This window comes from Egretta garzetta, unplaced genomic scaffold (genome assembly GCF_000687185.1).
Source record: "Egretta garzetta isolate BGI_Z169 unplaced genomic scaffold, ASM68718v1 scaffold467, whole genome shotgun sequence".
Classification (NCBI taxonomy): Eukaryota; Metazoa; Chordata; class Aves; order Pelecaniformes; family Ardeidae; genus Egretta; species Egretta garzetta.
This window is the reverse complement of record NW_009260196.1, coordinates 2042380-2069618: the sequence shown is the minus strand read 5'-3', so window position 1 is coordinate 2069618 and position 27239 is coordinate 2042380. Positions and strand designations below refer to the sequence as shown.

Sequence of the window (27239 nt, the reverse complement as noted above, 5' to 3'; positions counted from 1 at the left end):
GGGGCCCCGCGGGACCGGGGGTGTCTCTCAGGCAAGTTCGGCTGAGACCCCGTGAAGTTTGCTTTTATTACGGTGTGGAAGAGCAATGAGCGCCGCAGAAAGGCCCCGCCGGTGGCTAAAAGGAGGTGGAAAATCCAGCAAGCCGGCAGCGCGTCGCCATGGGTGTTTCCAGGGCGGTCAGAAGCACCGACCCGTTATAGCGGGGTTTCCCCCCAAAAAGCTCTGGTCCTTGCTCTTCCCTCACGGCTGGGCGCTGCCTCTCGTGAGGGCTTGGGCGGGGTTTGCTCCCTGTCCTCGCTGGGGACCGCGAGAAAGAACTGAATTCGTCTGAACAGGTAGGAAAAAACGATGTGGTTTGTTTTTTTGGTTTTTTTTTCCTCCTGCAAACGTTAGGAGATGACAAAGTTCCCAAAATGTTGCGAAGAGCCCTCGCCCAGCTGTCGCTGAGCAGCATGAAGTCTGCAAACGTGTGCATAGGTCGTCCAGTCTTGCTTACCTCTGCTGATGGGCGACAGGAGGTGAGACTCGTGTTCCTGCAAGTGCTTTGCTTGTGCTTTCTTAGAAATTTGAATATATGTATTGTATCTTATATGTGCACGTACATGTGGTGGAATTATTTTATCTCCTTTGTAGGCAAAATATAACCCCTTCCTCCTTGAAATGTGTCTTGGATCATATCTTAAAAACTTAGTGCTACTTGTATCTTGCTTTGTGGCACCAGCTTTTAACCGAACCCTCTCAGTAGCCCATGTTTTTCATAACAAAATGTTGCTTACTCTAACGGGAGGACTGGAAATGAGGTGAAAAAGTCTCAATTGACAGTTGTTTGCTTTGAAATTCTTCCTAGGTCTGTACTGCTTGGCCCACCACAGGCTTTCCAGGTGGGAAAGTTGGGCTGAGTGACACCACACAGAAGAACCTGAAAGTAAATCCGGGTGATGCCGTCTCTGTGCAGCCTGTGACTGGTGCGGTCATCCAGGCAGAGGAAGTCGATGTAAAGTTGAGGTATGCAACTTCTTATAACCTAGTGATGTACTGTGAGGTGTCTGCTTTGCACTGCGGGCTCTTAACCTCTTAGATGATGCTATTTTTCTCTCTCGCTCTGATGGAATTAGTACCCAAAGTCAAACATGTGCAGATGTTTGTAGGATTAAGATTAAAGTTGAGTAAGTGGTGGCTAACTGCTGCTAACTGCAACCTCCTCTGTGGGCAGTGGAGTGGCTCAGCTGTTGTGCAAAATCTCAGCTGAGTGGGGGTGCAGTTGTGGGGAATATAAGAACACTAAGCTCATTAGTCTTAAGAAATTCTTTGTTTTACGTTAAACTAATGAATAGTGATGATAGCCCATCACCTCCTGAAGCAGAGGTCAAGCTGCCTGTGTTGCATTTGCATTAGGCAAGGGTGTGTAAATGCGTGATCAAGGCAGATTGTTTAAACTTGTAAGTCACTTGTAAAAGGTGAGGATGATCTCTGCGTGTAGAGTTGATGCCAGGTTAGAAGGAGCCTGTGTTGCTGCTGTTGTCATTAGGAAGTATACTGCAAACTGCTGTCTGAGAAGCTCTTGCTGAAAAGTCCTGTTGCGGTTAAGGGAACTACTGGCTGACAGGTTGGGGAGAGTGAAGTAATTTTTTTAACCACTTCCCTTCAAAACTTCACCTTTGTATATGCATGGTTTTGTGCTTTGCTTTTACTCACTGGAATATTTTTTAGGATTGGAACTCTGAGGTATGTTTTTGCTTTTTACTTGAAATTCACCCCAAAAAGGGAGCAAAAGGTGCAAACCACAGTGGTCTTGAAATCATGAATGCATGAAGAAATTAGCAGTTTACTGATCTGCTGAATGGCTTCTAATATTTGTTATTGTCATAAGATTCCATGGAGTCAGTATGTGGGTTGATGCAGAATCCCATTATAGTTATTTCCTAAATAAAGTTATTTTGCAGTTACTTTCGAAGGTGTCTCAACGCTTCAGTTTCTATAAATTAACTTTACTTTCCTGTCAAACCTCTGTTTTCAAATATGGTGTTGTCATTGTCCATTTTAAGGGGGAGATGCTGTTTTCCAGCATACTGACTCTCAGAAAAGTTGGTGAAGCCGTCTTGCTTTTTGCCAGTGATGTAATCAGTTTAGCTTTAATTATAGTTTTACAGATTAACTTGGCTGTGCATTGTATGCTGACTTCCTGGCATCAGCTTGGTTTGCCCTCCATGCCTCTCTTCTCACCACAAAATGAAAAAAATGGTATCTTTATGGCTTTTTTTTTTTATGGCTAATTTAATCCTATAGAAGTTTTATTATTATTGTATACTGTTGGGTTATACAGGTGGTTGAAAAAACTTCATTAAAAAGCTAACCCCACGTTAGATTAAATAATTAAACCTAATCTATTTCTATTTCCCCATGTTAACATGCAGTGCATTCTTTCTTTAAAGCTGTGACTTTCACTGAAATACAAGCTAAGGACGAAGTGAAAGGAATTGCATGTGACATCCGAAATATTTACGATTACTGTAATTTTTTTTGAAAACTGTTCCACAGCTAGAGCGTTCCTTTTCAGCCAGTCAAGAGTCAGGCTCTGAGGATTGTTACACATATCTACCACCAGATTAAGTGTCATATAAATGACTTTTTCTAGAATTACTCTAGGAGAAAAAACATGAAAACTGTAACTGGCCTGTTTTAAGCAAGTTAATTTACTACAAACCATAGTGCCATCCTATCATGCAAGAACATCAATTATTAAAAGAATAAATGGAAATCCCATTATTTGATTACTGCCTAGGTTTCTAAATGCTTTACAGGTGTAGTTCATTCTCTGCAAAGTAATACCTCCAGGGAGTTGCTTGCATGCATAATTTAGCTTTTCCTTCCAGTTAAAAAAATCAACCCCCATCCTCAGATGCCAACAGCATAGCTGAGTATGCGTTTACTTTTCAGGAACAGCTATGATACTTTGAGAGCTCTCCTCTAAATTAGCATAATACCCTTGTTTCCCTCCAGTTGCTTTCTTGATCAGTAGAACTGAGAAATGGGGTTTTATTTCTAGGTTTAGAGCTCCCCCCGTTGATCACACTTTTATTTGCAGCAGCTGTGTCAGCTTTAAAGGCCTTTGGTGCTGCTGCTGTTCAGCTCTTGGTGTTATGCTTTTCATCATACAGGTATAAGTGCTTACAAAGGTTGTGGACATTCGTCTGCAAAATGGATGTAGTGAAACCTTTGTTTTGTTGTGAAAACAGAAGAGCTAATGTGTGAGGCTCATACGGGTTGGCTGAGGGGGGTAAACCCTAAGGAATTAAAAAAAAGTGGTTTGATAGGCTTTAATAAAAGGTAAAGCCTCAAGTGAAACAGGAAAAAAAAATTGTATTGATAAACCATCACTGAAAAATGATTGAATCGCCACAGCCTTATACGTTACAGTGTATCTGAGGAGCAGGGAAATGATGTCTCATTTGATGCACAAATGATGTTGCTCAGTGAATGTGATGTAAAGTGTTTTAATATGAACACCAGAGAAAGACATTCACGTAAGACGCCTTTTACCTTTCATTTGCTTTGGGCTAAGAGCACATATGTTTAGTCGAGTGTTAAATCTCAGCGATGAGACGGTGTTTGAGAAAATGCTGTAGGCCTGGCCAGGGTTGGTGAGGGAAGTGGCTTAAGGCTTATCCGTTGAGTCATTTAAACTCAATTAAATAAAAGACTAGAAAATGCATTGTGGGAAAAACTTGGACTGTTTTGATAGCAGATGTGCAGTGCTTAAGATACGCACAGTTTTGCAAGTGCTCAGGGTGCTAATTTAATCACTAAAAGATGTCTGTGTTTGCAGGGCTGAAAGACGTGTACTTTATCTGTAACTTTTTCAGTTCAGTAAGTGTAGCAATGGCTATTCTGCCTGGTGAGATGAGAAGCATGCATTCCATATTTGTAATCTTAAGAAATGATAAACATAACTTACAATATTGTTTATTACAGTGTTTTGTATGGGAAAACTAACCCCAAATTAAATACGTACACTTCTTTTGTTACTATGTGTCTAATATCTTCAGAGTTAAGATGATATGATCTGAAGACTGTAAAGTGCTCATCCATCTTTTCTGTTTGTGGGGTTGAATCATATACAGTAAACCAGGTGGTATTCATCATCTTGATGCCTTAGTGGTGTGGACTCTGTTTTGGTTTTGAAGTAGTTATCGCTTGGAAATTATTTTTTTTGTTTTTTCTTCCTACCACAGGGACAAAGATGCCACCATTAATGCTGAGGAAATGTCTGTCTGTCTACTGAGAAACCTAGGTATAAGTTTTAATCCTTCTCTTTTGACTGTTTAATTTTTGTAGTAGGTCATCAAGTTTTGGATAGAAAAGCAAACAGTTTCCTCTTATGTTCTTAATCAAGGGCTTATGGCAAAATAGAGGATGTCATTCTCCTCACTTCTTTTAGGGTTCTGTCGTCTTTGGGCTGAATAATTTTGCCACGCTGTAAATATCTTAATTTGCATTAATTGTGATTCCATTCCTTCTGCCCATTGTACGTATTGCTGGTTCATGTTACGGTTGTTTAGCAGTCATTGCTGGCCTCCCGGCTGATGCTGTGATGCGCTTCAGAGTTTACTTGCACTGTGAAGAAAAGAGTGTAATACTATGTGCTAAAAACAAGATAAGGGATCAGTATTAACATGAAATCCCATATTCTGAATCTCTTTTTATATGTTGGTGGTAAATAAGCAAAATTGCTCTTCATTGGGTGGTAGTTGTGTATAAGTAAGGCAAAAAAGCAAGGTAAGGTATTCAAGGTAGTGCTACTCCAAGCACTCACTACAGATTGTTCTACTTAAAAGGAATCTTCTGGTTTAGGAATTAATAACAGTATTGCTATGCTAAGAAGCAGGAAACATGAACTGCATTCCAAATTCATGAGTTTGGATAGAAATAATAAATCTTGTTTTCATTTTTGCCTTTGTTTTTTTGTGCCCATAGGGTGCATTCAGATCGCATTTCCTAATCTTTCTCTGTCAACACAAAGGCTAAAACCTTACCTGTTTTAGGCCAAGACTCTCAAAGAAGGTGGGATAAACATGAAATATTGTGAACCTATAAGGCACACAGCAAAACCAAAATTTTACTTCTTACAATACTAATTCTGTAATCTCCTTTTGTATGCTGTATGATGTTTAAAAAGCTGAAATTAACGATGAGCTTAGTATGAGAGATTACATGTGATACCGACAAATGTCTACCCAGTACAGTCTGGTTGTGTACAAAAGGATCACTTAAATTACCTGAAATTACCTTGAAACTCCCTAACTGCCTTTTGTTATGTTAATTTATAGCACTCTTAAGGCTTCCTGATAAAGAATTACTCTGATACAAGAATGTCTGAATGTTACTGCTGCCAAAGTAGATTGAAATTTCTTTTTCTCTTTCTTTTCTTTGTTTTCCTTTTTTAATCTTTTTGTAGATGGGAAAATAGTTTTACCAGGAAACCTCTTGGCTTTCACTTTCTATGGCAAACTTTGTAACATTGTGGTGATGAAAGTGAAAGGAACTGATGGTGCAGAGCTGACTGCCCAGGACACTGCTATTTCCAGTGATATGCACGAGCCAGACCTCGAAAGATCTGATTTGGAGATGAGTACGTTAGACTTGTCCTTACAGCTCAGCAAGATGGACATTGACGGTAGTCCAGAGGTTGCATCTGTGAGCACACCAACCAAACCGATGGATCCAGGTTCACCCGTTACGCCCAGTTCTGCTGTGGGAGCCATTGGTGAAGACTCTGGTCAAGGGGAGAAAACCTACTGCAAGGGAGATGGTGCAGACCTCACTGATGATTTGGAGTTGGCTGGGAAAGGAGGCAGCAAGGGATTCCCACTAACTGGCAAAACTGGAGCAATAAGCAATACAGACACTTTTTATTTCATTTCTTCAAGAACTAGAATCAATTTTATTGAATCGAGGACCAATGTAGCAGAAGATGGTGATTGTGAATCCCGAGTCACCTATGATATGATAGGAGGTTTAAGCAGCCAGCTCAAAACTATTAGAGAAACAGTTGAACTGCCTTTGAAGCAAGCTGAACTGTTCAAGAGTTACGGTATGATGCCTAAGAGTTGGCTTTCTTCCTTTGATACTAGTTTTTTTCTTTAACCTGACTTTTTTTTAAAAAAAAAAAAACACAAACAAAAAAAACCCCCAAGTTATTCCAGGAGTATGCACTGAATTTTATGTAGCATTGATCTGGTATACTTGTGTGTCCAAAAATGTTGAACTTTTATAATTATACTGTATGGATACTATGAACGTGTTATAATTAGCTTGTACGAAAACTAATTGAGTAGGAAAAAAGTATGCGTCTCTTAAGAAAATTCAGTTGTGCATAAGCAGAATTTGTAGAAAATAGGAAAGACTTCTATACCTGGGCATTTGAAAGGTGCAGATGTTTGTGTGTCGTCCTAAGATTTTTAATTTGTTTTGGTAGAGTCAACTAACTATATTTTTTAAGTTGAGAAAAACTGAGTCAGATTAAATCTTGTGCTGTTTTTATCCCTGCATTTTGTAGGGTTCCTGCAAAATTTTAAGTGTTTTGAGGCTCTTAACTCAAACTGCTCGGTGTGTTTAGTATGGAACTACAGGGTGGAAAACCTAACACAATTACTGTTGCCATGTATAAAGTTGTATCTAACATATACATAAAGTTAGGGGATTTTTGTGACAAAGATAAAAACTCTGTACTGTGTATCTATCACAAATGGGTATGTACATAAAGCAGGCGTGTCTGCTCATTGTACTTCTCTAGGTGTGCATCACTGTGAGACAGGGCTCTAACCTATAAATATTTATTTAATATCATGTCTTTGAGGCTTTTTATTTCCCTGCCTTACTTCTTCCCACACATACGCTTTAGAGAGGAGGTGATTTCAGTGATCACTGGGACAATTTTGTTGCTTGGGCTTGATGGGCAGGTGTCACTGGGATGGCATGAGGCATCTTCGTCCGCATGCAGTCCAGCTCAATTTGCTGACCTCCAACCTCAGCATCACTGCATGGCTTTGTGTTAGCAGAAAGTTTGCTTCGGCATCAGCATTCTTCATACTTAGTCACAAAAGTGCTTGATTAGTAGAGAATCTGATTACATGAGAGATGATGATGTTTCCTCACCAGTTACAAACCTTTGGTAACCATCCAAATGTTGAGAGTCCTTGCCCGCTCATGGGGAGTGAGGCTGACGGCTGAGGGGTGCTCTTTGGTTCCGCCTGTCGGCTGAGGTGGGACCTTTGGTTCACCAGCTCCGTTGCTTGCCAGTACCAGAAACACCACATGAGGGAGCAGCGCGTGCTGTAATGGACTGTTGTGAAGTAACCTGTCCATAAAGACACTTTATTTCTATCTCTCAGTTAGCAGATAATTTTTTTTCTTGTCGAGTATGTTAGTTCCTAAGATTTGGGCTTTCTGTCCATCTCTGTCACCACTGGGATGTGACCTGCCCTTCAAGCATCATTCCCTGTCTGGTATTGCAGTACCCAACTGATGTTTCTTCTTTGGCTGTGTTTCAGCAATGTCTTTTGTGCCAGGATCAGTCCTTTGTCAAACATTTGTCTCTTCTTCTTGCTTTCTGATTTTTTACCTTCTGTTTTTGGCTTTGTGCCCATTTCATTTGGCTCTGCTGGTCTGAAACTTTTTTTTTTGGCTCTTCATTCATCCTTTTGATGTGTATTTTTCATCTTTTTGTAAGTATCTTTGAATCAAGCCTCATAGTATTTCTGAAAAATTTTGGAGTGTTGAAGAGAAGTGGCTTTCTGATGTTGAAATTTCTAATAATGACAGTGTAAGAATAATGAATAACTTAATAAAGTGATGTTTAGGTGCTTAGTTCAATAATTTTTTGGAAAAAAGCCCCAAACAAATACCACAACGTATAGGGAGAGTTGTAATGTTGAACTACTGAAAAATGTTATGATTTAAATAGTTGCCTTTTAAACAGAATCACTTACACTTTAAAAGTAAAAAATGTAGATGTATGTTGCATATAAGAGTGCTCTTCCCACTGAAAGCCTACAATTTCATCAAAATGGTATGTCTGTTGAAGAAGTTAATGCTGAGGTCAAGTTAAAATTGGTAATAACTGGGATAGTGAAATGTGCAAGTGCAGGTTGTTCAGTCTGGCATTTATCACAAATAACTTTCTTTTGTTTGTGTGCATGTGCTTGTTTAAAGGAATCCCTCCTCCTAGAGGAGTCCTGTTATATGGCCCTCCAGGTACCGGGAAGACTATGATTGCCAAAGCCATTGCAAATGAGGTTGGCGCTCACGTTACCGTTATTAATGGTCCTGAAATAATAAGCAAGTAAGTTCACCCAATTTATTTTCATTAATTCTATAAATATATTAGCCTGAAATCTGTCCTGGCATCTATCCATTGCGGATAGATGTAGAATTGGCTATGGGCTGTCTGCCCGAGAGGTTCAAAAACAAACGGGAAAGGGTTCTCTTGTGTAGGGTTTATGTTTCTTCTTGTAATAAAAGAGGTTTATTGGACTTGGCCAAGAAATTTGGGTAAGGCATGGACTAAATTAAAGAGGGGACTAAAACTGCATCTGCGACTGCATGTTAGTTAGTTCTGCAACAAGAAGAGTGACTTGTTAAAGTATATTTGAAATTAAGATGCCAATGCACAGATTAATGTCTCTGGGTAACTTTTTGTTCTATATTTAAAAATATAGATGAAATTGTTTCTAACACAGAAGAGAGAAGCTTTTCCCTTTAATCTTTTTTCTAGTTACAAGATAGTTATATCTTTGCCTGTGTCCCATTTTACCTTAATTTCTTGTCCTTGTGCAAATAAAGATTATTGTGGATTTGCATATACTTCAGGACTTTGAAAGGGTGTGCTGTGGCTTTTTGGAACACACGAAAAGTAATTTTCCAAGTTGCCTGGAAAAGACCAAAAATGTTTTTTATTAAAATATTTTAATTATTATAGGTTTTATGGGGAGTCTGAATCAAGATTACGTCAGATATTTGCTGAAGCTTCTCTGCGGTATGTTTTTTTGGATAATTTTATTCGTGCTCACTTATTTGCGGTATTGGGTCCAGCGTTAATGTTCTTAAAAGAAAAACATTTGCAAGAATCTTTGAATTGTAATTTTTTCCTGCAGTGGTTTTTAAAAGGAAATAAATTTGTTTATATAGAGCTTAGCTAGAAGGAAAGCAGTGAAATTCTAGTATGCCTATTAAATGCTTTTGGACACTACCCTTTTTAAGGGACTGTTACAGATGGTGCCAAATCACTCAGTCTGTATCGTTACTGTATTGTACGCTTATTTCAACAGATGGAAGCATCAGCCAGCATTTCACCTGGATCCAAATTTTTCTGTCTAGTTTTCTCTTTGGAGACCAGTGTAGTTCTGTGCTGAGATGTGGAAGCCAGCTCTAAATGAGCCAGCGTTGGTACTGGATATAGCATGCCTCTGGCTTAGGGTGGCATTCTGCCCAAATTTATTAGGCCTGGGTAAGGTGGACTTTAGACATCCAGGTGATTTGTGTTCATAATACATTAGCAAGACTCTTGCATATTGTATTTGTAGAATAGGCAAATAAAACACTGTCTTTTTACTCATTAAATAGCTGTATTTAGTGTTGAGTCTTTGGGAGAGAGTCACAGAAGAGTAGATTGGTAGCTCATCTTAAAGGTATTGGTTGTCTAACATATTTGTCGTTTTAGTTGTCTCTTTGAGTAACACCATATTCAAGGTAGAAACTTTCAGTTGCCTAAAGGAGTGGGATGCTTGTTAATTTTTGTAGGAACTGGATGTTTTCCATAAATAGCTTTACACTTCTCTGCCTTGGATTTTTAAATCTTCCTGAGCACCTTAACATTTTTTTTACTTTTTTTTTTTTTTTTTCACAGTCGCCCCTCCATTATATTTATAGATGAGTTGGATGCACTCTGTCCGAAGAGAGAAGGGGCTCAGAATGAAGTTGAAAAGAGAGTTGTTGCTTCATTGCTGACCTTAATGGATGGCATTGGCTCAGTAAGTAGACTGTATTGACACAATTAGTGTGTATGGGGACTAGCTGAACAAAATAATTTTACTTCTCTAATACAGCCAATTTTAGATGTGTCATTTGGGGGAAAAGAAAATAGGCTTAGGTGAGACTTTATATAATAATGTAATGCTTTGTTGGATGCTAAGGAAGACTATTGTCTGGTAACTGTGAGATTAAAAGAAAATTTTCTTCATTCACTGGAATGAAGAAGAACTCACTGTCTTTTGCCTTCTCCCACTCCTGTAGTTTGGAGATTAAACTGAATTTTTAGTGATAGCCCATCATTGAACTAAACCAGGTATTTTTAATTGCTCTGAAAACAAAGCCATCAAAACACTTCTGGTGATACATAGGCCGCATTATTAAAGGCAGCAACAGCTATTTCAAGATTGCCATAGTAATATTTAGGACATAAATAACAGCCTACTGAAGAAACAGTAAACTTAATTGATTGAGTACGTTATGGATTAAGCCCATAAAGTTTACCCATCGCTCATCTATTATTTTATGATTATTAGCAAGAAAGATGAAAGAAATCTGTCCACATTATGAAAATGAGTTTCTGCTGTTTATGTAATCTGCAAGTTTCTCATTATTTTTCTGCATGATAGTTTGAGTTGCCCAGTCTGGAGTTGTTCACAGGCAGAACATATTTTCTGGTGGCAAAGGCTGTTGGATATTCTTCCTGGAGAAAGTGCTTTGTTCACAAAAAGGCAACAGCACTGCAAGAGACCTCCTAGCTGATTTTGACTCACTCTAAAAGTGAAAAAGCAGAGCTTGAGGAAATTGGTTAGGATTTTTGACCTCGCTTTTCCTACTGAACCTACAGGAAGCTTTATAACTTCCCGTCTCTGCTGGTTTTGATACCTTAAACAATTTGTTTCCCAGCCTTGTTTATTCAAGGTCTGTTGATACCTTTTTGTTCTTGGGCCAATGCTGCCTTTTTAGTTTAAACACCTTCTCTTTCACTGGTGCTTACTTTCCAGATAGAGGAAAGCAAGTTCTTGGGGATTAAAGCAGGAGACAGTGGGATGAGAGCATCTTGGATTAAAGTTTCTCTGGTATTATCTGTATGTGCATGCAGCCTATGGTATTGCTAAATTGCAATTAGGGATAGGCTGGATGGGATCACTTGTGGTGTATATATTCTGAAATGTTTGCTTTGTTCCTTTAGAGCTAGCATCAGGACTTCAGTGTGTGTAATAGTGGGAGAAGTAAGGAAGGAGTAAGTTTAAAAGCTGTGTGATGTTTAATTGTATTTTAAAATTAGTATTTTGCGTTGTTTGATGCCTTCAGGAAGGCAGTGAAGGGCAGCTCTTGGTACTTGGGGCCACTAATCGTCCTCATGCACTGGATGCAGCACTGCGCAGACCTGGGCGTTTTGATAAAGAGATAGAAATTGGAATTCCTAATGCCCAAGACCGTCTGGACATACTCCAAAAGCTTCTCAAGAAAGTTCCCCATTCACTCACAGCAGCAGAGTTGGTGCAACTGGCTGATAGTGCACATGGTTATGTGGGTGCAGACTTAGCAGCCTTGTGCAAGGAAGCAGGTAAGACTTGGTGTATCATATTTAGGATCTTATTTTACTGTTAGTCTCTTTATTTTGTTTAATAAAAATCCTCAGTCTGTACTAATAGCTTTTAAAACAATGAGGTTTAATTAATTTTTGTGTCAAAGGAAACACAGCCAAGCATGGAATATGAGGAACACCAGTCTGCTCCTGGACAGGTCTTTAATAGATTTTTAAATCGAATGTTAAGATTAATAACGCTGGGGAATCCTCCGTGCCATTTCAGCATATTAGTTAGCTAGCTGTCTCTCAGTAAACCAATGATTCAGTGAGTTAACTGACACACCCCTAAGAGCTCTTCTAATCTAGAGCCTACCTCTTCTGTACAGAAATCCCAAGTCACTTAGGCTAGGCAGCTTGTCCTGCAGGTCCTTGCTCCCAGGATGTTGAGACTGTGGGCCTGAGTGGTGTTTACTGTGTCTCTCTTCCGGATTTTGTGCCTGTATTTCATTTGCCTGCAGACGAGGAGCTTGTGACAGGGGCTAGGGGATTGCATGCACCTGGGCCGGGTTGTGCAGTGGAGCTGGGAGAGCTGGAGAGCATGCCCACAAGCTCCAGGCTGGAAAGTGTCCCTTGGCCTCCAATAGAGGCGTAGCCCTGGAGAATTATCCACGCATCCTGCAGCCAGGGTTCAGTATGTTCCAGGGAATACTTAAACACGAGTTCACTTCTGTTTTCATTGGATGAGATATTAAAAGTATGCTCTATCAATTCTTACATTTTGCTAGAATGCATCTATGCGGTTTAAGTGTTGGACCTTAAATCTAACCATGAGCAGCCTTTTAAACCAGTCTAGTCAAAATATTGCCTCTTTAGCTCTGCTTATGCATGTTTGCTCCCTCGTAGTTCGCAAATACATGTTTACTGTATGTGCCGGTTACTTCTATTTCCTTTGGCACTGGGACAGCTTCCTCTGGCAGTGGCACGCTTCACAGTTAATTCTTGCATCAGAATTAACTATGAAGATGACAGAAGTTTTATTAGGGGTGATGGCACCTGGAACAGCAAGGTTTTTACTTGCTGGTTTCCAGATTAGTTCTCAAATATGAATTTGTGGACTTTTGTGTGGATCAAAAAGAAAAAAAATATGTACGGACACAGACTATTTTTATAGCGCTCTTCCGTTGGCTTCAGTTGTGTGTTAAGCTCTGTTTTAAGTTAGCAAACATTCTTTTTAAAACAAATATATACAAACAACAAAAAATATAAACTCCCTTTTTATTTTCCTTCCTCTGTGTTTTTGGAAGCCTGTCAGTCTGCCTGTGTCACAGTCCTCACATAGTAAATACTTAAACTAGGGTAATCTAAAATTTTTAGTGAAAAGTGCTGTGGTTTCAATTCCAAACGTGACCCAGCCTAGACTGTACATGTGCATGCACATAGCAATTCTGGACACACAATCCAGCTGCAAATAGGCGCTATTTACCCACTTCATGACGGCCTTTTAGAAAATGAATGTTGTGCACATTGAACATTACGTGCTATGTAGGTGCAAAACTTCTGTCATCTACCTGCGACTGATTGCAGGACACACTGTTATCTGGGAGCTTTGCATCCAAAGCCAGTGCTGGTAATGAGGGAGGGAGGAGGTCTCCTTTCTGTTGATCCTCTCCACTGAAGTTTGAATCCATGCTGTTGAATTTCCTTGTCATTTGTTAACTTGGAGTGACCTCTGCTGGGGAGAATACAGTCCAGCGCCATTAACTCTTTGCAGCCCACATATATTTTTCCTTTTCAGAGAGTTGGAGAAGCATGATTTGGTCGAAGTATTACGTAAACTGAATTTAAGTTGCTTGTGGTTAAGGCATGTTCATAGTTGCATTCTTTTTTTCTGATTAAGCTCTTAGTATCTATTTTTTATATTAAATTTTCAACACCTTGTAAAATATTACTGCTTTCACTGGAGTTAAACTTAGAAAAGACTAGCTTTTATGAGGTAATATTTCTCCTCAGCAGAGCAAGGTTATTCCATATGGCAGATTTTCCAGTGTTTTGTCTAGTCTTGTTTGTTGTTCCAAGCAATGGGCTTCTATTGCTTCACTTAAACTGTGCCGTGGGCCAAGACAGCTTGCTGTCCAGGAATGCTCTCTGATATTCAGTCTAAGTTTTCCCTGTTTAGTTTTATCCCATTATTTCTATTTACATCCTTGTATAACACGTTCACTCTCCTTCCTTAGTGTTTATACCCTTCAGATATCTCTAGGCTGTTCTCATGTCCCCTACCTCCTCATTCATTACTGAGCCAAACTATAAATATTTAGCTCTTTTAATCTTTCCTCATAAATAAGTCCTTCCTGCCTTCTGAGAAATTATGTTGGTTTTCTCTGAACTCCCTCCAGTTTGTCAATAACCTTTTGGTACTGTAGGGCTCAGAATTGAACATAATATTTCATATATACTACAACATAAAACATGATATAAACATATAGTTAAGACTGCTGGTGCACATTTCTAAATAACCAAAATGCTTAATATTCAGGCAATATCTGAGTTAAGAGTTGTTTCACAAATGTTAAGGTTACTTGTGCCACTTTCATGTATGAGGTGTGTGGAAGTACAGGTGAAACATGGAAACTAATTTACAAGCAGGAATTCTGAACTCAGAAACACATGTTCAGTTTTTGGTACAAGATTATTGTTGCTTGCTAATCATATTGCAGTAAGTGGTCTTTGGGAGACTCTTGAGTCCTGGTTACCCCATTTATATCTTTAGGTTCTTCATTTGTGGCTGGAAAGCCTGAAAGTTTACAAGCTAAATATGTTTATATTCTTAATGCAAAGTCTAGATCCTTTCCAAAGCACTCACCCTTTCTTATCTTTATATTTCAACTCTGTTTTTTTAACACATGTATTATTGTGTATATACTGCTTATATAAACCAAGAGTGCAGTAATTAATGTAACATGGTAAATGTAGTAATTTTAGGGCTATGATCGCAAACCTTTCACTTTTGCATCTATAGTTAGGTTTCCTAAGATACTTCGTTATAAAAGCTTTGATGTTTGTCTTCTATATAATTCTGAAGAACATGCGTTGATGAAAAGTGAATAGCTATTGTAGAGTTAAACACGTTCCAACTGTTTTCTTGGCAGAAATTGTTCTCCAGTGCGAGAATTACTTAGTGGTACTTCTGGGGTCAGGCAGGCAAGTTTTCTATTCTGTTCAGCAACTCCGTGCATTTTCATGAAAGTCATAAAGAAGTTTTAGGAGCCTTTAATGCTCAGCTTGCGCTGAATGTTTCTAGGCCCCTGTGTATGTGGTGTGTACAGAATTGCGATGTTGTGTATGCTGGAGTGGCTCAGGAGAGGAAAAGTGGACAATAAACCTGCAGAAGCTGTGCAGTGTGCCCTGGGCTTTTCCAAACAGGGTATTATGACCAAACACCTGTGAAATATTTATATATAGATGGATATAATAATAAGTTAAGAGTATTTTTATTTGATCTGCTGAATTTTTAAAATATTAGTGGATTTTTCTTACAATACCACCTTTTCCTCTACTAAAGATACAGTTCTACCTTCTCACAGAATGAAACCACAAAAAATTTTTACTTTATAGGAAAAATAGAAGTGATCATGAAGCTTACGGTATTGTTGCGAGAGTCGACAACAGGGTGACAGGCATCAGCTCTGTATGTGTATCTATCTCAGCCTTAATTATTCTGCAGAGTACTTGTATCCCACCTCACACGTTTAGCAAGTATTATTTGTCTGTTTTACAAATAACTACGGTCATTCCAGCAAAATCAAAAGTAAAACTGGTATTTCTAACATATTTCTAACAATCGATCACTAGCTTAGATGCAATGGTTTTGGAATTAACGTACCTCATGTCTGTTCAAGGTTATGTTATCTGTAGTGATTACGTTGGAGAAATTGGGATTTGCTGTGATTCTTTACTGCCTAGCAATATGCTTGTGCTTTCCACCATTAACTGCTTTTGTGTAGGTTAACAGCACAGTATGGAAAACCTGCCAATACCTTGATGGACACTGGACCACATCCTGCGGACATCAGCTTGCAACAGGCTCCTCATATGGAGGACTTGAGTATTCTCTGAGGGATTCACGTGCACAGAATTCTTGACAAGAAAAGGACTTAGTTATGTCTGCAGCTGAGAAAGTCATGTTCTTAAGACCGGGAGAGGTCTACTGTGTCCTAAATTATTTAGGAGACTACCTTTTAGTGCCAACAGCTGCCTTCTGAATTGTTTTATCTCAAGCAGAGGCAGTGTCTAGAAGATAGACTCTGCCACATCCTTGTATATAATGTCAGTATTTGTATGCCCCTGAGATCTTGTTGCTTCTGCTTTAATTAATTGGCCATACAGTCTTTTATTCATTCCCTAAAAAATTATAATGGTTTTAATTTAACAACAAAGATAAGCACTGCACTTTTTTTTTTTTTTTTTTTGGAAAAACATACGAAATGTTAATTATGTAGCAGGGACATGAATGGTATAAACTGTACTGAATGTTAGAAGATGCTTAGCAACAAAGGTTTCCAAATATAGCAATTTATAATAAACTTATCCTTCTATGGCTGCCTGTAGCATTTCAAGAGGGTGAATATAAATATAGCCTGATTTCTTCAAGAAGTGGGTTCAGTCATATTGTTTAGAGAGAAAGGAAGTATTTGCTTTGTAACTCTTAGAATTTATCTTTAACATCCTTGTTCACTACACATAATTTCAGTGTGCTGATATAAAACACTTGGACTGCGATAAGATAGCATCATGAGGAGAGGAAGAACAAATGTCTTTGTTTAAATAGTGGCCTCTTTTGCAATAACATCTATTTGGTTCCAGTGAGGATGCTGTGCATTGCAAGGACTGAAACGTTGAGACTTCTGTGAAAGAAGCACTAATCACTTTGTTTTCTGTTGAAGCGTTGTTTGTTTTTTGTTTTTTTAGTTGCCCCATTGCAATCCAGTTAAAGGTATCGCCTTGCTTCACCTTTAGGATTATAATGGTTCACTGGCGTGAGCTGGCTGTTATCAAAAATGATACAGAAATAAGAAATTGTGCTGTATCTTTGACCAGTATGAATCAGCATTTCGGCTGAATCTGAGAAGCTACTTGCATAGACATGTGATATGGTCTGTTGTCTTATGTTCATAATTAAGAGTCCTGTTGTTTGGAGATCTTATTGTCTGTGGTATTCATTTGCCCTTTTATTACCCCTGCGTTCTGATGAATAATGCAGCTCGGATGGAGAGTCTTTATGCTGTTTAATAGATAGCTCTGTGTATTGATTATATGTAGATAATAGATCTGTAAAAGTATTAAGTTATTTCGGGGGATACTGTACTTGACTTTTCTTGGAGCTGAGAAACTTCCTGTTGTATCTTTTATGACCCAAAATAGAGTTTCTGCAATCCACTTGCATTAAAAAGAAAAATGAAAAAAATTAGGCAATTGAAGGGCTGACTCCTAGGTTTTTTGTTTTTCCCTGTAATCGATGGGGAAGTAAATTTCCCCTGAAACCCAGGAATGTCTCTTTGTTAGATCTATGTGTTTGTTTTTCCCCAGCTTCTGCAGTGTTGGTAGCCTGGCCACCTCCAGGAAACGTGAGCCATTTGGGCTAATGTGATTAACAGTGAGTCTCCGTGCACCCGGAGGACCAGCCTCTGACTGGTCTTTCAATTAGACAAACCCTGGGTTCAATCTGTGGCTTCTCAGCTGTCTATCTCAAATCCAAGCTCTTCATTTTGGCTGAGTCAGTCTTGATGATTGTGCCTAGTGTTAGGGCATCAGGAATATCTACCCTTTCTGTAAGCCATAGAGGTTCGGTCTGAACTTTTCCCAAGATGATTTGGACCAGCGTTCTGCTGGGGGTGTCCAACAAATGTAAATATTTTTCTTGGATTATAACCCTGAATGTAGGAATGTGGGCTGAGACTGTTGAAAGCATAGATCTTAACAAACGCAGTTGATGACCAAGGCAATGGAATTGTTTGTTTTGCAGGGTGTTTTTTGGTGGTTTTTTTTTTTTTCAAATTAACTGATTGCAGTTACAGATTTTAAAGGGAAAGCACTGCTTGACATGCTGTAGTTACTTTATTCCCTTATGGAAAGTGACTGAAAATACCATATCCATGTTGTTTATTTTTTTGTAGCACAGAAAAAGATTGAAACTATGCTGTTGCAAATGATCTGCTATTGCATTCTCTAACTGAATACTGGTTCCCATGGGACATTTAAAATGAGGTGGGAAAGGCTGCTTGCCTTTTTATACGAAGGTCATGTAGAAAATATGGGGGGTTTGGGGAGTATTAATAACATGTATGGTCAAATGGTCAATGTATTCTTATGAAATTGAGAGATTTTTGCAGAAATGGCAGAACGCTGGATTTTGAAATGCACTGAAAAGTCCAGACATGATGCAGAATTAAAGCTACAAACTAATTTTTGGACTGCAACAATTGAGTTTTCTGACACTGTGGTCCATCATGCTAATCTGCAGTGTAAGAAGACCAAGAATATCCAATCCCCGTCTTCAGCATTCATGAGTTTTAAGCTAGTGCTGTGTTCTGTAATTTCAAAGTTGAGTCCTTAATGCAGAAGCTGTTTTTAAACCAAAGGAATTGACCAAGTTTGCCATCTTAACAGGTTATGAACAAATGTGTCCTTGCACGCACACATAACAAAGCAATGTGGCTTTTTTAGACTCGCACTGTAACATACGGGTTTTGATCGCTTCTTAGAGTGCTAACTCAGAATGATGGCTTTCGTGCAGAAGTGGCTACAACTGGATGCTGCTGTGAGTGGCTTGAAGGAACGTGCTTGAGATTGGGTGGAGTGTGTTGACCTTCTTCTTGTGTGCGGGATCCCTTGCCCTCTTTCTCAGGATTTCCTCCCCCCGACATCTTGTGGGGCAAAGACCAAGTCAGAATTGGTTTTAGAATTGCTGTCTTAGACACTTAAAATAGTTCAACTACTTTCCTAAGATTCCACAAAAATCGTGTTATTTTATTTGTGTAGGGTTAGTCTCACCCTTTTACTTAGGTTCAGTGTCATTCTGATATGATTGCAAAATTTCTGAATCTTCCCCCCCCCCCTCATTTGCTGAGTGCACAGATGTTTCCTTAGTGCGACCGTCTTTGTATCCAGAGAGAAAAAGCCTTGCTCTTGTTTGCCTTTCTGAAGAGACACTGGTGTGCATGATGTTGCTTTCTGTAGTTATTTTTTTCTTATATAAAATCCTTGGCCGTTGTTGTTGTTGTTGTTGTTTTGTAATGGTACTTGATTTTTGTTTTGTATGGAGAGCATTTCACTTACTGCAGTCAGGGCATGTGAACTTTTGGTTTTCATCATAACTAATTTTAAGTGTGGGTTTTATATGAAACTGGCTTGCAATTAATTGGATGATGGGATTGCTGACTTCATGTACACAGTTGTGGGTTGAGTACTTAATAATCTGTTTAAAGAATATCCCATTCTGCCTGCTGATATTTATATAAGCAGGAAATAAAGACTATTTTCAGAAGAGTTGATTGATGACGGTCATTAATATTTTAAATTAACCTTCATGGCAGATAGACACAGTGTTCTTGCTTCTGCAGCTTGAGCAGTACAAAAGAAACGATATTGTTCATGTGTGCCTATGCATATAGAAACGTCTGCATTTGAATGGGTTGGAGGGTCAGCCCCAAAGCAAGTTGGTCTGAAGGGTGAGGGGGTGCAGGATGCCAGAGTAGCCTGCGTTGGTTCAGCCCTATGTGTGCAGACTGGTGGGCCGCAAAATGGCACTCAGAATGTCATTCCTCAGCTTGCAGATCCTGAAAATTTAGCATTATGTCATTTTGCTTAAGAACAGAATAAATGTAGGGCAGATACTGTCTTAGGCTGGGTCATTGGCCGAGTTGTGCTGGGAACAGACAGTTCTGTGTGGTCCCTGTTTATTTTCTAGACCTGGGAATCAACACAGTGTCGGAAACCCAGCTCTAAGTCATGTTGACAGGAGTGGTGTGCTAGTCGCTATTCTGCTTATTGCATTTTGCGTCCCTCAGGGGCTTCAGCTCCTTGCATGCGAAGCTGGATGAGAGCTGTGTGCCAGGCAATGTCATTCCTGTACCAGCACCAGAAATCCTCAGCTGTCTGTCTAGCACCTTTGAATGAATGAAAATGATTTAACTGAGACTAAACCGATTTTTGAAGACACTGCAGTCCACTCTCTTTTAAATTATCCTATAGATTGGTTTGTTCTTCTACAATAATCCAAACTGCTTGCTCCCCTGTGTTAACTTTAAAGGGTTTGCATGTCTTAGAATTGACAACTTCCTGACCTTTAATCTCTGAGAGGGGTTTGGCAAATCTGTGGACTTTCTTCGTGGTAATACAACATGTTGTATGCAGATTCATTCATCTTAACTGGCATTCTGCTAACTGAAAGGTGTTCTGCAGATTTACACGCTTCCTTCGTGCTCTCCCATCATGTCTTTTCTAATTTCCCACCTCCTGCCAGCTGAAGTAGGATAACCATGCTCACTGTTACTGTTGACCAACACACAAGCACTGCAGTGTTTTTCTCCTCCTAACAGTTTGTGTTCACTGCAGCCCTCCAGTAACCTGGCATTAAGTTATCGCAGGTGATTCAGACTTGGTTCCTCGTGGTGCAGGAAGTTATTCTATTTCCTGGTTCTGGAACAGGCTCCAGTTACGAATTGGAATTATGTATTTGGACTAAAACTATTTTATTTTTTTTTTTGCCAAGATACAAGCATACTTTTTGGCAAATTACTTGTTTGAAAGGCATATTACACTTTAAGAAGCCTTTAGTAAGTTTTTTTTTTTAATTTTGGGAAGGCAATCATTTTTCATTTTGTTCTCTGTTCTGTTTTTTCATGATGTGTCTGATGCTCATTTATGGCCCTTTGTCTTATTTTAGGCAGAACTTCATTTGACACAGGTGTGTTTCTAGATTCAGATACCTTCTGAATTTTGGCTAACACTTCTCTCCTTAGTTCTCTTCAAATTTTCTTTAATCAGTTGGCTTACTCTTACATTCTTTGAGTGACCACAATATGGGAACACCTAGAGCTCAAGTACAGTGTCATTTCTGTCAAGCAATCGGTGTGCATTTTTTTTTTTCCTTTCAGCTTTTGTGCTGAGTCTGGTTTCAAATTACTTGAACAGCAATGGTAATAGACTCAGTTCTAAATACGTTTGAGGTGCAATTCTTCTAATGCTAAAAATCTGCAGGAGTTTTGTTCCCCTCATAGTACACAGGGAGGTACTGGCTGTGTTCTGATTCATCGCACTCCATCTTGCTCTGCTGGCTTTGGAAAGATCCGAACTAACCTGTTGAGTAGATGTTCATCTTCAGGTTGCAAAGTTGCAAGTTTTCTTGGTATCTGAGTAAAAAAAAATTGTTTTCCACAGCTGTGATTTTTTTTTTTTTTTTTTTTCTGGATAAGCTACCATCAGCTATACTTCAGACAAGCTATTTGTGTAGGAAAGGTGCTATAGGAGAAAAGTTCAATGTTTTCTGGCTCCCTCTCAGGCTCCAGGTAAAATGTTTTCCTGCAATATATAACGGCAAACTTAGGATCTGCAAGCGGTCTTAGTTCTTTTGTTTAATTGATAAAAGATCATAAGATCCTCTGGTGAAATGTAGCTTAATGTTTGTCTGTGTTAGTTCTGCTGGAGTAAAATCAGTGAGCAGTAGGCATTTGTATGTAGAATGAATAGCTACTATTGGGGAACAGAGCTTAAATATTTTAGGCAAAGTTTTCATAGGTCTCTTTAACTTTTAGCTATATTCTGACTTGACCATGTTCCTAATTACAATTAGACTGGCATTTAGCCACTAGCTGTTGCTTCTTGTCTTTCTGCCCTTGCTATTCTGGTCCTTATTCTTCTAACGTACATAGGACTAACCTTAGCTTAGGTACACTTAGGGATGAGAGCAGGCTAGAAGCAGGCAGTCTGGTATTCCTTATTTCCCTCTGTCGTCATTGTCCTAGGATAAATGATGTGTGCATACCTGATCTGTGAATAAACTGTTTCCTGTATGAAAGAAGTTTTGAAAATACAGTTCTTCCTTCCTTCCTTTCCCTCCCCTGTCGTACCTCTCAGCAACATTTTAGTCAGCTCCGTAGACATGTTCCAGCAAATGCCGGAGCTCTTCACGAAGGACTATAAATCGTGTACATAATCCCTACTGTAGATTAGTGCTCAGGTTAGCCGAGTGAATTTGCAATGTTATGGTTACAAGGGATTTAAGGGCATTATCCTTCCTGTGCAAACAGCGTATGAAAGTTCTTCAGGGATTTTTCCCATATACTGCTGGCAGCTAAAGACAGATTGCAGAATATGGTTTCAAGAGCAAAAGTAAGGGTTACTGCTTCCTGAAAATTATTCTAAATAGGCATGCATTTTATGTACAGATTAAGTATAAAAGTAAGAAGTTAAAAATATAAGCGTCTGCTCCATGAATTATTTTTTTTTTTTTATTCCTTGGTAAATTTGCTGGTGTCTTTGATCCCATACTTATGTACATTGGGGGGGGAGAAGATAAAATCAACCAAATGAAACAAAGAATCCAAAGCAAAAAATACCATGTTGTAGAAGTTTCTTACAATGTAAATGGAAGAACATATCTGAATTTTTCAGCTATTGTGAGTGGGGGTTCCTGCCCCCAGGTCAGAGGAAAGCTTGCTAGTGGTCCACAGACATCAGGTGCTTGCCTGGTGCTGTTCCATTATTTTTTATCTGGGGAGTAAAGGGGAAAAGAGCCTTTGTCTAGACACATCCCCGCTGTCTCCCAGTGCTCATGGCAGCTGCTCTTGTTACCACCTTGTGCTGTCTGACCGTGATGGGTAGGAGAGCTGGTTTGCTGGGTCTGCACAGGAGGAAAGATTGCCTGACCAGGTGAGGATGTGTCTGTGGGACATTGTCTATGGAGCAGAGGTCCTCAACCAGGTGATGGCGAGGCTTCTGTCTGCTTTATCTGTGTTACTGTATATTTATGCATAACTGCTAACAACATACGTACACATGTTCTCTATTTTTTTTTCTTGGATTTGACCATCCAGTATCCCGATGTAATGAAGTGGTATAAACTCCCTTTGTTTATGAGGCTGTGGTATGTTCAAGAGTACATGTGATTTGCAGTATATAATACTTGAAGGTCTATAAAGGATTTCCTAGTATAATTTTGGGATTGTTGTCATGAAGGAGAAAACCTTGCTGATTAAAAATTGTCACATATAAAGCAGAAGAGTTCTATCTCTAAAATATTAAACACTAAAATAACTTTTGTATCCATAGCCTGTGAAGTCAGCTATGGTCCTCTTATGGTTTTTAAAGTTCAAAATTGATTTTGAGTTATATGAAATGCTTTTTTGATGCATAAAACTATTACATTTTGAAGTATAAGTAAGTAAAGATATAGAAGTAGGGGAAGATGTCCCAGCCAGTGCCATTAGGAAGCTGAAATCTTCTCATACGCTGTTGAGCATTCCACTTCCAGCCACGCAGGAGAGTATCATGTCGGATCTGACAGCTGTCATGGGGGAAAATGGTATGTGTCTTCTGGGTTTGGCCATAATAATTTGGGAGGGAAGTATCAGATTAGCAGGGAAAGAAGAAACATTTCCTTTTGTAAACAATCTTACAAGAAGATTACAATTTCTTTGAAGCTAATTACAAATTCTGGTACTAGGATTCTGGAAGAGTAAGTCCGAGCAGGATGGATTTGTGGAAGAAATAGCTGATGGGCAGTGAAAGATGCATGATTAACAATGTTGTTTTGTTCAGTTCATTTCCTCAAGTGTTGTGTATATTCTGGTTTTGAAATGTAAAGGATATATGTTTGTCGTTTTGAGTGGATGCTTTCTATTATTTACAGTAGTGTATAATTATACACAGACTCTGACAAATATAGCGGTGTGTAGAGTCTATTTTTAGGCTCAGACATTTGTGATTATGATCTAATGTGCCAACACTTAGCCAAGCTATGAGCAAGAAAATCTTACACGGAAACAATGCTATCGACCTCATGCGTAGCCTGGTACCAAAGAAGGGTCGTCTGTACCAGGACAGGGCGTTGTGCTTTTTTTTTTTTTTTTTTCCCCTCAGTCCACTTAGTTTCCTCTGTTCTAGACAGACAGGATGAGTTGGTGAGGTAGAGCACACAGTTGCTGGACTGGAACAAATTGTTTACTTTCCATTGTTTGTAATCATGCATGACTTATGCCTGTTTCTTTTTTTTGTTTTTTAACTGGGATTTTCCATTTATACTCCACTGAGAATCACTGCTGCTCACTATTGCAACGGCTGTCTTCTGAGTTAAGAGTTTCTGCTCTGATTAGGGTAGTCCTAGGGATCAGTCGTGTATCCCTTTACTAGAAATAGGTATCCCCTGTCTGTGCTAACAGTCCCACCGACCATATGGCAGGCTAACTAGCATGTCCTTCCTCCTCTCCTTGCTGGAATAAAACAGTTAAAACCTACTATGGGTACTCATTAATCCTTAAGAATGAAGTAGCATCTGAAAAGGAGTGAGCAAAGCTGAAACAAATGCTGTGCTTGGAGTCAATTTACAGCAAGGACACATACTCAAACCAAAACGTTCCCGTGCTAAAGATACCCAGCAGCTAAGCTGAGATGCTCGATGTTTTCTCAGGTATTACGTCTGAATCTTCAGTTTATCTGCCTTAATTTCTGTAGGGATAAACTTGGGTTTGCTGTACCGTTTCACCTCCTTCGCCCTCCACGTTGCTTCTAGCAGAATGTTTTGCACCCTGCCTTTCCATATGTTGAATACATCTTTCAGTGTCTCAAGACAAGGATGTGTTTTTCTGCCTCCGGCAAGCCACGGGCTATATCCTTCTCCTGTTAATAAGACTTTCCCCCCTCCCCTCTGGTTAGAGGTCAATCTGAAGTGCAGGAAAGAATGATTATGATAACAGGAGGAAACAGGAAGAATCATGCTTTCTTTTTCAATCTGTTTTTTATTATTGTTTTAATGTAAAACATTGTTTCAATTAAATGCTGACCCGTGCAGTGGCGTGTGTGTGCACATGCTGAAATGAATTCAGGCTTTGTTTGGAAAGCTGTGACCTCTTTATTCCTGTTCTGGATCAAGGCTGTTGCATTTCAAACCCGCTGCTGAGGACTGAAATTTCACTCGTACTCCTAGCAGCGCTCGCAATAACGATCCGTAAGAGCGGTATTTTCCTTGGGCATTCATATGTGCTGTTCTCTCGCAATTTTTAAAATTAACTTTTTAAGAATTCCTCATGTCGGGGAAAAAAAGATAACCACGAAATGATTAAAATGTATCAAATGGGTGCTGGGCTATACTGGTACCTGGTCATGGAGTGGATCATATCTGATGGAGCAGTTATGTATAGAAATGAGGAGCAGAGATCTTTATCAGTTACTTGCTTTCTCTGGGACTTAATTTCATGGTGTGTTATTTATTCTTTCATTTTTTTTAAAGTGAGAGTGCCATGTGAATTGACTTTACCAAAAAGAAAATGTAGAGCTCAGCCCCAAGACCTGCTCCTACCCCCCAAAGCATTAGCTGCAATGACACTAGAATGAGATGTCACACTTGTTTGCCTGGATGTAGAATTTAAATCTGGGGGGGCTGAATCTATGTTGTCTTGCTTAAGTTTTTTGTCTCCTTAAAATGAACTGTTTCAGAGGAAGGAAGAAGGGGGGAAGGAATAACATGAAAATTGTCTGTGTTGTTAAAATGAGTCAGTTATATTTTATACTTGTCCTCTGGTGACCAGATTTTCATTTTTCTCCTTGGCCTCATGGAATGTTTTTATTTATATATCTTATTAGTTCTGGATGTTCTGCGCAGGGGGAGACCTGAATTACAAACTTTTTTTTTCGTTATTGTATTAAGAGCCTCGGTATTGAATGCAGGTGCTCAGACTCTGCCATAATTGGCAGTTTATGGAGAGACACCAGCTGTACTGCTTCACAGGGGAGATATTATGTCTCTTCACACGTTGTATATATTGTAGGAAATGCAGAATTCCTGTCATTGTCAGAAACTTTGCATGTCCACATCTACCAGTGCCTCTGTAGAAAAAAAGACAACAATCTGCTGAAAGTTAAAACCGTGTCTATTTTCAGAAATGGCTTATCCCTTTTATTGTCTTTTTCATGTAGCACTAATTGATGTTTTGTTTGGTTAAATATAGAAAAGATTTAACAAATGTCTGTCTTTTTATGGTCATGCAAGGCAAACTGATGTACTAACTGCCTCGTATTTTTTTTTTGTAACGCATGACAGGTTATATTACATATCTGTAATGTGTGTGGATATGTGTATACAAGACTATTAATAATATACTAAGCCACATACTTAACAGTTTCAGTTCATAGAACAGAGTTGGAAGTAGAAGCGTAACAACTCCAAATTATATTAGACCTTAAATGGCATAATTATACAGTGGGAAACCGACAATGCTTCTGGGCATCTTACACCACGGGGGCTGTAATTGCTCTCTCTGGGGAATGCCTGGCAGCTGCAGATGGTACTGCCCGAGGAATATTGATATATTGATGTGCGAGTGGGTGGGACTTGTGCGGCCGTTGAAGGATTGATTTATAGGGGGAAGCTAGGAATTAGTATTGAGATTTATAGGTATTGTGTAGTGAGCGATTTGGCCAAACAAAGGAGAAGGTAAAAGCTATGCTTGTATTTGAAAAGTGTGATCACTGAAGGGAATGAAGAGCTATTGAGTGTTGCAGGGAGCTTTTGTTGCATATCAAGAAAAATACTAGGTATCTGGCATATTACTAGGTAGCAAAATAGGGTTCCAGTGAAAGTAAAAGAAGTCTCATCAGTTTGTTTTTAAGAGCAGCTTGGAAAACACAGTCCTAATAATAGAGGAATGGACAAGGTTGCAGATGTCCTATGTGAGTTGATTTAACATTTGCTTTGAATGTTCGTTATGCTTCTTCCTCTGTCGTTTAGAAATGTGTTTGGATCAGTGTATGGACATTTGGAGGTTTTGCCCTGTTAGCTTCATCTCCAGGAACGCAGGGGCAAGGCTGTTTCATTCTGTCTTTTTGGAGCAGATTTATTTTGTATTCTGTCTGTGGTCTTTAAATCCCCTTTTTCTTGCTCTCTCATTGGAAGTGTCTTCATGTTCTTTGGCTTAGTTCAGGCCCATCTTTGAGACGTTTTTTTGAACATCATTTCCTTTCCAGTGCTGCTGTATGTTTGTGTGTTGTGCACTTCATGTTTGTGAGAACCAGGAGGAAGTCTACATATTTCCATGCTTTTTTGTTTTTAATAGGTTTGTACGCATTGCGGAGAGCACTGGGGAAAAGACCTAACCTGTTAGACAACGAGGTGGCTGGGTCAGTGATGATTGCTTTCAATGACTTCCTGCAGGGGATGAATGATGTCAGGCCCAGCGCCATGAGGGAGGTGGCAGTTGATGTGCCAAAAGTAAGTTATTTTTTAAAATACACTAGCAATGTTGTTAGAGCTGCAGTAAGAGTTGCAGTTAGGTGTTGAAATGCCTTACCAAAAGAGGGGAATTTTGTGAAGCGGAAGCCTTAAGTTGCCAGTAAATGCTGTGCATCATCTTTTTGTTTGCATATTTGTTAATGTAACTATAATTTTGAAGACCCCTTAACTTCCTAA

At 39.2% G+C, this 27239-nt stretch overlaps 1 protein-coding gene across 1 annotated transcript in view; it reads left to right on the top strand.

The window, feature by feature from the left end:
* Positions 1-288: 288 nt before the first annotated feature.
* Positions 289-27239, top strand: part of SPATA5 (spermatogenesis associated 5) — a 200415-nt gene continuing 173464 nt past the window's right edge. The window contains exons 1-9 of the mRNA XM_035897605.1: positions 289-335; positions 848-1005; positions 4233-4291; positions 5456-6091; positions 8212-8341; positions 8978-9034; positions 9905-10028; positions 11341-11596; positions 26887-27041. Coding sequence (XP_035753498.1) covers positions 4264-4291; positions 5456-6091; positions 8212-8341; positions 8978-9034; positions 9905-10028; positions 11341-11596; positions 26887-27041 — 1386 coding nt within the window. The 5' untranslated portion in view covers positions 289-335; positions 848-1005; positions 4233-4263. The remainder of the gene's footprint in view (positions 336-847; positions 1006-4232; positions 4292-5455; positions 6092-8211; positions 8342-8977; positions 9035-9904; positions 10029-11340; positions 11597-26886; positions 27042-27239) is intronic.